The 12,785-nt window shown below is 51.3% G+C and overlaps 3 protein-coding genes across 3 annotated transcripts; 2 read left to right on the forward strand and 1 right to left on the reverse strand.

Moving 5' to 3' along the window:
• Positions 1 to 1,838: 1,838 nt before the first annotated feature.
• On the reverse strand, positions 1,839 to 2,655 carry CTRU02_203540 (cytochrome b561; the record flags this gene model as incomplete). The annotated part of the gene is made up of 2 exons (XM_036724166.1): positions 1,839 to 2,443; positions 2,508 to 2,655. 2 exons carry the CDS (start codon positions 2,653 to 2,655, stop codon positions 1,839 to 1,841), a joined length of 753 nt encoding a protein of 250 aa, XP_036584280.1.
• Positions 2,656 to 4,407: 1,752 nt separating this feature from the next.
• On the forward strand, positions 4,408 to 5,567 carry CTRU02_203541 (allantoicase; the record flags this gene model as incomplete). The annotated part of the gene is made up of 2 exons (XM_036724167.1): positions 4,408 to 4,501; positions 4,597 to 5,567. 2 exons carry the CDS (start codon positions 4,408 to 4,410, stop codon positions 5,565 to 5,567), a joined length of 1,065 nt encoding a protein of 354 aa, XP_036584281.1.
• A 921-nt stretch (positions 5,568 to 6,488) lies between these two features.
• On the forward strand, positions 6,489 to 9,083 carry CTRU02_203542 (dil and ankyrin domain containing protein; the record flags this gene model as incomplete). The annotated part of the gene is made up of 4 exons (XM_036724168.1): positions 6,489 to 6,633; positions 6,717 to 7,093; positions 7,144 to 7,542; positions 7,596 to 9,083. The coding sequence occupies 4 exons, from the start codon at positions 6,489 to 6,491 to the stop codon at positions 9,081 to 9,083; spliced, it is 2,409 nt and encodes an 802-aa protein (XP_036584282.1).
• Between the last annotated feature and the right edge of the window lie 3,702 nt (positions 9,084 to 12,785).

Here is a 12,785-nt window from a genome sequence, read left to right on the forward strand (position 1 = left end):
CTTTGATGGATTGGCATACTTGCTCCATCCGGTTGAAGTTTCGCGAGTTTTTCAACGGGAATACAGGATATCAAATACAGAGTCATTACATTGCGACACCCTTCGAGTTCTTTCTTATCACAGTCTACCAAGTCCATAGTACGGCAGCAGCAGATTCACGGGCTTCATTGTTCCACTGTTGCCAAATCAGAGTCTGCTCTCTGCTGGACGCAATAGACGTGTGGTCCATGAGAGACAAACCCCCACTTAGTAGACGACAAATGCAAACCATCCGTTCATAGAGGCTTCCGTAGGATACCGTTTCTCTGAATATAGTCTCCGTAGAATCATCAACGATACACTGCTATGATATCACCTTATTGGGTCTTTCTTGCGAAGAGACTATGCCATGAAACGTCCAAAAGTCAATTTCGGCCTGACTCGCTAGATTCTCCTGTATATTCTCACAGGTTGAGCCACTTGAGTATTTGCCTGGGTTTTTGCATCGGAACTACTCCAATGAGCAAGTCATAGTTATATTCTAATTGCCATGGCTCCCCTTGGCAGCATGCCTGGAGAACAACACAGCGAAACTCCCTCGTCCTAGCCTACAGGCTGATCACTAGATGTTGTCAGCAGGCTACTATACTTACAAGATGTTACTTATTTCTTCGCAGTTTTACAACCTCGCGTGGTTTGGCGGGCACGCGATGCATTTATTGCCCAAAATTATTGACTACATCGACACACGGGCAGTAAGGGCTTGGGATTGAGACGAAGCCCCTGAAAGCAAGATCCACGGATCATGCTGGCAGTGTAGTAAATGAGCAGACCCATGTCATCATACATGTACTCGCTGACGCGCTGGCTGTCCATGGTAACAAGTATTGATATAGTTCGCTCCAGACTGTCACGAGAACGTAGATACGCAAGTTGCATTTACTTCTTTGCCCTTAGCAGGAGTGTTAAACGGATGTACCCTGCTGCAATTACATCGACGAGAGATGATATTGAAGATTTTGCAGGGGCCAGTGCAGGAAGAGAAAGATCTAACGGCTGCTCGTTGTTGTTGCTGGCTTACACAGCGACCCCCCTTTCCCTGCCCGAGTCTTGGGCATTGCATGTTGCAAGTTGACTTGAGTACAGAGACGACGGCAGCACTTAGCTGGGCGACTTCGATTTGTCGTGTAGACATCAGAACGGAAAATGACAAACGATGCAACACCGGACCGGGACGACATGCGGCCGCTGGAACCTTGCGATACGTGAGTGCACCGCATACAGATTGCCGGAACCATGACTCAAGGTCTCTTATGGTCCGAACTGCAGTTGGTCCCATGTACGACGCAAAGGATCAAATAGTATATGTCCCGCCTAGTAGGCATATCTTCTAATATTATTTTATAGAAGCGGTTGTATATGTGTTCCAATTAAAAAAATAGCCAGGGCACGGCAACCCTTCCATGAAACCAACCCAACCAACCCAAATATCAGTGGCGAGTCCGAAGAGCTTCATGTACGATTTGATGATAATCAAAAATAGTTTAATAGTTTCATAGTATTGACTGAAAGCCACTCGTGGAGTGAATGGCATCTACTTTCCACGTTTTGGCGTTGATTTCCTGCCCGTTACATAAATCCAAGCCCACCATATCTTGAACGCCTGATAGCGGTTTCATTTGAAGGAGAAAAAGCAGGCCAAACCTCCAAGAATGAAGCAAGTAAAAAAATTCAACCGAACCTTCATGCAATGACGTTCAAAGTGTATCTCTCAAAGCAGTTGACCACGCATGCTCCCGTTCTGAAGGAGAAAAGACTGTTGTACTGCTTCTTCATTTCGCTCTTCAATATTCCAAACTCTAGGAAGAAAAGCCTAGTTTTTGCTTCTGTACTCGAGGAATGATGCCGATGAGAACAAGTAGCGAGGTAACAACAACAGCCCAAAGCTTCAACTTGAGAACGTTGGCGTTATACGGAGTGTCGGTGGCGGTCGCAACGGTAATCAGCAGCAGGACGAGGACAGCGTAGCCGCTCATCCGGTGGTACTTCCAAATTGATTTCGCACGATCCTCGCCTCCGTAGAGCTTGGGGGTTGCCCACATGGTAAAGCCGACAAGGTACTGCAGCAGCAGGATGATGGAGAGAATGACGCCGAGGTAGCCGTGGACGGAGTGAAAGTGAGAGCCCGGACCCTGCAGATATTTGTTGTACTCAATAATGGTAACACCGGTAACGAGGAACAGAAAGGCGAGGAGGTTTAGTACAGCGTGCACACGCTGTCCCACGCGCTTCTGGTCGGGCGTGTGTGTCGGCTGGAGCGAGAGAATGGACTGAATAAGGGTGAAGATCGCAAGACTCTGGGCCAATGGGTGGCCGGAGAAGAGGATCAGGTCCTTAGTTAAGACTGACGCCCATATCATCGCGAGGAGAATGACGGCGCCGAATTGGGCGATGACGCCAGTGCCTGATGAAGTCGGGGGTCAGTAACAACAATTAGAGTCCAGGTCAATGCGGTAGCGATAACATACCAAGAATGAGATTCTTCGCGATGAATTGATCAGGAGGCTGCTGAGCGTCGCCTGGTCGCCCAAGGAGTGGCTCCAGCTCACCATGATCGTGGTTGCGTTCCTGGTCCTGAGTGGGAGGGGGTTCGGGGAGGCCTGTTGCGGAAGCCATTGTTGGTCGGTTTGTTGCACTTTTTCCTAACCTAGCCTGCTCTTATCTATCACGGTGCGAGTTGCAGTGGATTAGTTTTCCTTCTCCTTGCGTTCCCTCATAAAATATGGTGATGGATGGCGGATGTGGAGGCGGTTGGACGAAACGAAACAGCGCAGAGGTTTGTGCAATTTATTCTTAGCCGTGTGCGACGCAGCGCCCGAGTTTGGAAGGAGGGACAAACGGTATTTTGGTGGTCGGTGGATAGTGTAGGAGGTCATCGATGGCGGCATCGATGACGAGAACTCGTCTCGAGCTGTGACCTATCGGAGCCAGTGTATTTCTGATAGAGCGAGGACCTGCAGGGGGTACCACCGCACGGAATGGTGGGGTAGTTGGAGTTGGGGGGGTTAAGTACAGGGAATGAGAAACGGTCACTGCAGCTCTTTGCCAGTGAGTTCCAGTGTCGTCACTGTGCGCTGCAGAATCTGGATCTCATGCGAATCTGCAATCAACCGAGCTTGGTTTGCTTTCCACTTTGCTTTTTCCCCAAACTCGAATACGGCGTTAGGACCTTATGCATGGTATGGCGTGCTCGGGTTTATCCAGTGCCTGTTCCATCTATGAAAGTTTAAAAACCAATGAACAGAATAAAAAGTAGAATAAAAGCGATGAAAAAAATATGAGGTCGTGCCCGGGCTCGAACCGGGGTTGCCGGAAGATTTTTGACAATTGAGTGATCAAAATCCGGCTGGGGATTATTGTTAGCGACGGAATGCGGAATTCAGCAGGAAATGGGTAGGCCTACAGTGATAACCACTACACTACACAACCGTGTGCATGTTGTCCAGACCATTTAGGGAGGACTCCTGATGGAACCTCGCAAGTTCAATTACACAATAAGAACAAAGCTAAGGCCCAATCACTGCACGTGATGGTAGTGGACCGCGAGAGCCGCGTTACACGACGTGCAGCCGATGTCACCCCCATGACGGTGGAGCTTACGAAACCATAAGGTGATTCATTCACCTTATGAAGACTGGATTTGGAAACTATAAGGTGAAGGAATCACCTTATGGAAGAGTACTTTACGGTGCCTTATCAATCTGCAGAAAATCGAGTCATTAATTTCATGAGGGGGCTTTGCGCCTCACGATGCAGGCTGCTAGCAAGCACAAAACTTGACTCTCGGCCAAGGTCAAATTGTAGACGCTTTCTGATTCCCGAAAAAAGAAATGAAGGCAAAGGGAAAAGACGGAGCATCTTCCGAATGGCATCAACCAAAAGCCTCTGCTCGGCCCTGAGCAGATTTCGGAGACAGGAGTTCCAAGTCCCACGCCGACCCAACAGCGGAGACCGTTGTCATGCGGGGAAGCGCCGCAGATTGGTCGGTCCGCCCAATGTTAGCTAATTCGCTCGAATCATTACGCCTTGCCTTATCGCCTCTGGCCGCCGGCGAAGCTTAAGACCTTAATGCGGCCGACAACTGTAGCCGCCCGACGTCGGAAATGGCCGCCAAAGGGGAGGCAAACAGGAGGGCAACTAGAGAAGCCGTGGCTCTTCCGCGGCTTTTCCTTGTCTTCCCGTCAAAGGCCTTTGCACTATTCTAACCCTTCAAATAGCTTGGGTTCCTGCAACCTTCTAGTTCCTTAAACTTGAAACTATTGTCCTGAATTTCTTCAACTCGAGAACAGAAAACACCCCACCACCCTGCTTGACTCTCATCTAGCTTCCTCCATATCTATACATCACCCGCAACCTTCATTCAACACCATGGCAAGCGAGCAGGAATACATGCTTGAGCAGGTCAAGACGACCCGAGTCGCCTCCGATGACATTGACAAGACTTTCCGTTCCAGCAGCATCGGTGGGTTTCCTCCTTGCCCCTCATAAAATGAACTTCAGATCCCCACCTGGCACGTAATCATGATTGGGTTGCAAGTTGAAACTGATGCGTTCCAGATCTTATCTCCGCTGCTTTGGGTGGAAAGATTTTGGCCTTCTCAGACGAATGGTTCGCAGAGGCCACCAACTTGCTGACTCCCACTCCTCCCATCAGACAGCCGGGTAAGATGGTCTACACTGGCGCCTGGTACGACGGCTGGGAGACGAGACGTCACAACACTGAGCCCTTTGACTGGGTCATAGTTCGTCTTGGTGTTGCGTCTGGAACCGTTGAAGGCGTTGAGGTTGACACAGCCTTTTTCTCTGGCAACCATGCTCCTTCAATTTCGGTCGAGGGCTGCTTCAACCTGAACGATGATGAGGTGGTCTCCTGGAAGGGAGGAAGGGGACAGTGGGAGACTATCTTGGGCAACGAGGAGTGTGGCCCTTCTCAGCGCTTCGGGTGGAAGTTGACTGAGCCTAAGCAGAAGCAGTACACTCACGTCCGTCTGAACATGTACCCAGACGGTGGTATTGCCAGATTCCGCCTCTTCGGGCATGCTGTGCCGGTCTTTCCTGATGATAAGGAGGCCATCTTTGACCTTGCAGCGGCACAGAACGGCGGTGTTGCCGTGTCTTGCAGTGACCAGCACTTTGGTACCAAGGACAACCTTCTCTTGCCCGGCCGGGGTAAGGACATGGGAGATGGATGGGAGACGGCGAGATCACGCACCAAGGGCCACGTGGACTGGACTATTGTGCGCCTCGGAGCCCCTGGATACATTCAGAACGTCGTTGTTGACACGGCCCATTTCCGTGGAAACTTCCCGCAGAAGGCCAAGATCGATGCACTTGCATGGAAGGAGAGCGGGGAGCCCGGACCAGATGCTAGCGGCTGGATTGAGATCGTGGCTCCGAGCAAGTGTGGCCCGGACCAAGAACATGACTTCCCCAGCGCCGTGAAGGACACAGAAGTAACGCACGTCAAGATCACTATCATTCCAGACGGAGGTGTGAAGAGGCTCCGTGTGTTTGGTAAGAGAGCATAAATGCCAAATGGTGTCGCATTTGGAGTTATTTGCAGGAAACAAACCTGGCCTTGGACCCCCACGTCGTTGTTAGTGAAGGAGCCCAACATATCAATATGAGGCTGTTGCACCAATTCAGGGGATTAAAAAAAACAAATAAAAGAAATGATTCAAATCTATGAGAAATGAACAGGAAGATGACACCCCTCCTCTGGGGCCAACCTTGCTTTCATTTTGGATGGTTGGCCTGGTCTTATCCGTACAGCGATAAGATTGATGCGTGCAGTGGGTTCCTGGTTTGGTCTAAGCAGGTATCCGTACCTGGCCTCTTGCTCTGAAGAACCCGCTGCCGGATAGTACAAAGTTCCGTCAGGGAAGCTTGGCGGGGCAGCTAAATGCTGTGGTGACGCACGGCCCACATGCTTCCAGTGCCGCAGTAGTTCCGAGCCCACTGAGTCTTCCCAGTGCATTTCGCATGCAACAGTCCATTTTACAGCGCTTGTTCTGGGTGCGCGCCAAAGTCGATTAGTGACATAACAAGCTGATCACTCGACCTTCATCTACCTGAGAGCAGGGCCCAGTTGGCGTGGCGGTTGCGGGACTCGGGCTACAGAACAAGAACACATAACACAGACGCACACGCACTTCACCTAGAGGGTTACCAGGACACCTCAACATCACACGACATTCAGGTACGCCGAGCCATTTTATCATATCCGACGCTGAGAACACAACCACAACAACGTCAACCCCGAGGGGACCCGACGAAAGACCTCCTTTGCTGCATATCCATAACAAACCCAACCGAGTTTTGTTTCTGTTGCGAAACTTTCCGCGCGTCCTTCGCCAAATACCATTTCCGCATCGGACCGCGCATCGCATAAACCGATACCCCCGTCCAACTAATGCCTACCGGGCCTCCTGGGTGCCCCTCCTCCCACCATGGACTTCGGGGACGTTAACGGTGGATTCGGCGACGAGAAGAAGCCTCGCCCTCTACCGGCTGACTTGCCCAAGTCTCTTGACGATCGCAGTCATCGTCCCCGTGAATTAGTACCGGAGACGGAGATGTATGATGGCTGGCAGGGTGCGTGGCCTTTCCCCCTCCCCCTCTATCCGCCAGGCGCACTTTGCCGCGTAGGGATTGCGAAACTGACGCCCGTCTTCTAGGACAATCACAGTTTCTGACCTCGCCAGTTCTTGCAAAGCCCCTCAACTTTGGCAACCTCAGCTTAGACGACCCCGCATACGATGAAGACATAACGTCAGGCCCAAAGAACAGCGACGCACGCTTAATGGAAATGATAGCTGCCCAGGCGGCCCATCGGGTCGGCCCAGGCTTCGATGACGAGAATACGATATTAAAAGACGAAAAGCTATCCGAGGACGAGAAGAAGGATCTCTTGCAAAAGGCACTGAACATGGCTGCGAGCAACGGCGACGTCGAGAGAATTGGCAGCATTTTGAGTGGCAAGGCAAGAGAATACGTCGACATCAACGCGCCGGACGAAGACGGAACACCCCCACTCATATATGCGAGTTGCTTTGTGAGTAACGAGCGGATCGGTGGAAGAGTGCAGTTGCTGATTAGGGACAGGGCCATGAAACCGTAGTACAAGCTCTCATCGATGCTGGCGCAGACGTCGACAAGCAAGACCGGAATCAGTGGAGCGCTCTTATGTGGGCAATGACAAACCGGCATAAGAGCATTGCTAAAATCCTCCTCGACAATGGTGCGTCGGCGGAACAAAAGACATCGTCTGGAAGGACGGCCTTCGATTTTGTGCCTCCGGACAGCGACATGTCTTTCTATCTCCACGACAGCGGCTACAACATTGGCAATGCAGGAACCGACGACTTTTACAACCCTGGATTCTCTCAAGATCGTTTCGAGGAGGAAATGGCCGAGAACGAGCTACGGAGACGAATGATGATGGACAGTGCTCGTGATCTTGAAGTTGATCTGGGCAACGTGGGCATGGACGACCAGCCAGAGGTGAGTGTCAACGAGACTCATATTTCTGGGAGGCCAAACACTGACGTTCGTAGCCTACCGATGAGTTCGAGGAAGAGCAGCCCGAGTTCGACTGGTCCCGCTGCTTGCACGACCAAATGTTTGTATTCCAAGAACACGAGCTCGACCGCATACTAGACATTGTAATCACCAAAATGACACCTCAACGGTCACCTGCACAAAAGCCAGTGCCCGCGAACATGATATTCCTTAGTGCGAGATACGCGCACTACCATTCTAGCCCCGACCTGCTAGCGAAATTGATGATCTCGGCCATGGACAAAATCAACGATGTCGTCGAGCAGTATCAGTGGGACATGACGATACTGGCTTTTTGGATATCCAACGCAACTTTGTTGCTTCACTATCTCAAGAAGGATGCCGGGTTGGTGGAAGCTACAGTTGAGTTCCAAGCTCAGCTCTCTGAATTGGTCAACGAGATCTTCATCCTTATCGTCAGAGACGCTGAAAGAAGACTGGACAAGGTGCTCGATGCAGCCATGCTGGATCATGAAACGATTCCTGGCTTCGAGGACATTGCCTTCCAGAACGAATGGAGGATATTCAAGCGAAAGGCGCAAGTCAAGGAAGAGCCACTCGAAAAACGATTTCGGCCGCCGTCCCCAAAACAGCGTGCGAAGCCCGCTCCGCGCAACGTCACTTCTCTACTGTCATCCACCTTGTTCGTGCTTGATTTGTATGACATTCACTCAGTTATTACGGCGCAAATCATCTCTCAACTCTTATACTGGCTCGGGGCGGAACTTTTTAATCGCATCATGTCCAATCGAAAATACCTTGCGAGGACGAAAGCGATGCAAATTCGAATGAACGTCTCGACATTGGAAGACTGGGCTAGAACCAACAATCGACAGCCCGAGCATTATGAAGGAGGCGAAACCAGATCGTCTGGTGAGACGACAGTGGACGCAGCGAGACGGCATCTAGCCCCTGTGATTCAATTGCTACAATGGCTGCAGTGCTTCTCATCGCTCGGTGCTGACGACCTCGAGGCCCTCGTTGGCACCTTACAACAGCTTAAGAGACTCAGCCCGCAGCAGCTCATCCACGCGGCGTCACACTACAGACCAGAAGTCGGCGAGAAAGGACTGCCCAAGAGCGCGCTGAAGTATCTCAATGCGATTCAAGCAGAGCAGGTGCGTAGGAAGGAGGACCGCAAGAGCGCTCCTTCGACGCCCACAAAAGCCAAAGACGCGAACGGTGGCATTGCAGACACTCCTGGTAGCAAGATAGCCAAGACACCCGGCGGAGACGAGAGCGAGGAGGAGGATGACGCACCAGAGAACCTTTTGCTGGATCCAGCTTTGATGCTGCCGTTTACACTCCCATCGGTGACGGACATGCTCGTCTCGTACGGAGCCGGTTTTGGAGGTGTCAACAGGGAGCGGGCGCGCAAGTACATTCCCACTGTCCCGCCGGAGTTCTTATCGAAGCTCGAGGCCAGCGGCGCACGCAAGGGACCAATGTTCAGCGAGAAGGATTGGGAGAATGAGGAGGTTTGAACGAGCCGTTCGATCCTGATGGTCTTTGCTTCGTGCATGGAAGGCCATATGCGGCCTTTGCGTGCAAGGGGACAATGCGCGCTACGAGCCACTGTTTGATGGATAAACCATTTGAATATAGAAACGTGCAAGAGAGACACGATGCTTCAAGTTTGCCTGCGGCGGGTAATGATGCATGGGAAACCACCAACGAGCATAGCGATTGATTCGGCGACACGCAAATAGGGGTCATGGCATGGCCTGCAAGGGGCAAACGGGCATAAGGCACAAAGCATCACACCATTGCAATTTTTTTTTCTAGTTTTTATTTCTCGCTCCTCGAGTAAGCGGACTGGTATAGACGGACGCACACGTTATGATTGCATTCAAAACCTGTCTCAGTCCGGGCGGGAATCACAAGAGGGGCAAAGCCAGCGATGCAGAGAGGGGTTATTTGTTGTTTAGTCCGCGTCGAAATGAGCGGGATGGCCTGGGCTGGGCCACGAGACCAAAAGAGGGGGACGAATCCATTCTGTACCAAAAAAGGCCGATACGCTATCATTTCCCCCAGCTTTATTGATAATCCGCGACATGTTTTGACTCACAGTGGAATGTGGCCCTGCGGCTCATCACGCTCCAGTTTGCCCGCAACGGTTTGTTCTGGGACGTAGCGGAGAAGGGAGGAGACGGACTAGGAGGAAGACGTGGGCATGTTTTTTTTTTAAAAAAAAAATCTCTCACCTCCTCCTCCTCCTCCTCCGGGTCGTTGTTAGTAACCATATCAATTGAGCGTGACAGTCACACAACATGGTGAGTTGCGGCGTATGTTATTATGTGACGGGATTGTGACCATCTGTCTTTGCACTTCTTCGTTGTATCCCTGCCTTCAAGTCTGCTATGGGACGGGCCGCCAGTGACAAAACGTGATAGCATAGAAAGGGTCTCAGAGCACATTCCTAAGCAGGTGGGCCGACCCGGTGGCACGGGAAGAGAGAGGAGGGGAGGTGAGGTGGGGGGGTAAAATCCAAAAGAGTGTGGTTCAGCCAACGCAACCCCCAATATGGATGTTCTTTTCGACTGTCGGGGCCCTTCCGGTTGAAGCCGCAACTGGATCTTGGCAAACGGGTTGCCACGTCAGATCGTTGCTCCTAGAACCTAAGAAAACGGGCATCATCGCAAAATACAGGCGTACGCGCCCGACGATGATTGCCCGCTGTTCAGGTGGCCTTAGAGCTTTCGGAAACGAACATGAAGCTTTCCGTTTGCTCGTTGTTTGTCGTCCTTCCACAGCAGTATCATGGTCGAAGGTAAGTAAGGTAGGTGGGAGAGTGAGATTCTCTCCTACATACAGGAGGACTTGAATTTATCTTAGACCTGTTGTAGCAGTGTTCCTTTTCCCATGTGTTTTTTTTTTCACTTTGTTTGTTCTGTCTCATTTTTGTTCTTATTCTTTGGTTGATAGCATGTCTTTTTTTTTTTTTTTAAGCTGCCCAGATGCGGGATGATGGATAAACTAGGTTGGCTAAAACGGATTTTGGTTCGCTTCGGTCGATCTCCGGGGGTCTTCTGGTAATACACGAACTGCTGGAGCTGAATGACCCAAAATTCTTTTGACCAGGGGTTGGTTTGCTTGACGAACGGCTGAAAGCCGGGGTGGCATTCCCAACTAACAATTATCGACATATCGAATCAGCAGGCATATGGCTGAATGACTTAGGTTTAAAGTTAGACATCTTAACCCTATGGGACAAAGAAAAAAGAAGAAGAAGAACCAGCCACGGAAGAAAATCACAAACCACGGCGGTTAAGCAGAAGAAAGGAGGCATGGGAGGACGGGAAGGTCAAGTTGCTTCTTTTCCCCAGACATGTGTGTCACCGTAATTTCGCGGCTGCCTCGGCCGGCCGTTTCTGTGTAAGGCGACGTAGGGTACAGATACTCGTGGCTGTTCACAGAGGCGGGTTCACGATGGATTGACCAACCCCCAGACCCATTGCTTGGGTTACGGCTAGCTAGCTTGTCATTGTCAAGTTGGCGGTCATGAAGAACTGGCCATGCGGAGCTCATCATGCAGTGAGGTGGGCTCAAGGTTGAGTGACCCCGAGTAGCGGTATCCGCTGCAAGGAGCCCTTCACCGACTTAATGCTATGCGATGACGATGGTGGACAGGCCAGCCAGGGTCACTCTGCCAAAGCAAAAGAAGACCCTTCTTCGGGTATTGATGCATGGCCAGATGGCGGGAGGTGGACCAGTCCCTCCTACCACCCGGTTTAAATAAGCCAATGAGGAAGCGTCGCATTGGAACGGTGGGCGATGTGGCGGGCCGTGGGTGGATTACAGTTTCTTTTGGGGGTCATCTTCCAGGCGTCCTTATTTTTTGTTTTTATTTTTTATGCTCCTTTCCTTTCCTCCTCCGCGGATGTTTGGTGCTGAGCTCTTTTCCTTTTCCCCCATCTGTGCCTGACTACAACTGCACCGCTAGACGGGAGAGCAAGCCGCAAACGCGGCGCTGGGCTAGATGTGAGGTTCAGACGACAACACCCACTTGCCAAAAGCCAGACAGCCCTAACGGTGCTTGGCCAATAGGATCGTAACGGATCGTCGATCCCCAGCCAATCTTGGAAGGCCTTACGGGTACGTATCCTACCCTACAGTTATGTGCTGGGGATCCCCGACCGCCTCCTCCTCGAATGCTGTAAGTGTGTGCAGATTGTGGTGCCGGGCTACTGCCGCTTCTGCTGCCACCGCCTCCTGCTCTGCAACCTGGGCCTGCTAGGTTGGATGGAAACCATGTGTTACTCATGCCGTTTCTTTCTTCTCCTTTGCGGCAGATGTGACAAGGGCGAATAGGAAACGGTGAACACAAACTGAGGGGCAGGTAAAGGTTGCGAGGAAGAAAAGAAAAGGCAGAATAGTAAAGGTAACCTTGGCCCAGCGTCCCGGTTCATGACCTGGTCCTTTCTGCCTTCCTTGCTTCCTTCCCACGGAATTGGATCTTAACATTCACCACTGCGCACATCTCAACCACAACTAAGGACGACAATCACACAAAGATATTAAATTATCCCCTTGGATTTTCCTCCTCATCACACTGAAAGCAGAGCTTTACCCTCCTCCTCCTCCTCTCCTCACCTCATCTCATTTTGCAACTCGCTCTCAACCGACCATTTCAGCCCTCGAGCTACTCTCTCTCTCTCTCTCAGTCACCCCCACAGACCAAGACTTGCTGCACCACAATACTGGTGTTCACCGCACCCTTTTACTCTACCATCCCGTTGCCCCGCCTTCTATCCTACCTCAGCCACTGTTTCCCTGCCTTCGAGGCAATATATTGCACCACAGCCTCAGTCTGGTGCTCCTGTCGTCTTGTTCTGTCGTTTCTGCACAGGTTTGCAGCCACTTACATACCTGACTTCTTCCTACAATCGCACTCCAACTTACACAACGCCAACAAACGCCACGAGGCGACATCGCAACCTTGTTGCCTGCCATCTGAATCACACTGCGTCTATTTCGCCACCTTCATCTTTCTCAGATCTCAGTCCGAATAGGTCTTGCTATCTGTGGCATCCCATTCCCCATCCCTATTCAGTCTCCTTTAGGGGGCCCCGTTCTCCCACGTCTAGCTAGCGTCTGTCTAGCATCAAGGCCTTGAAATTGGCACACCTGAATCCCGCGCTCACGGCACTTTGGACGGTGAGCCACTCACCTCCACTTACACATTT

This window comes from Colletotrichum truncatum (assembly GCF_014235925.2).
Source record: "Colletotrichum truncatum strain CMES1059 chromosome Unknown Contig_0002, whole genome shotgun sequence".
In the NCBI taxonomy this organism is placed as follows: domain Eukaryota; kingdom Fungi; phylum Ascomycota; class Sordariomycetes; order Glomerellales; family Glomerellaceae; genus Colletotrichum; species Colletotrichum truncatum.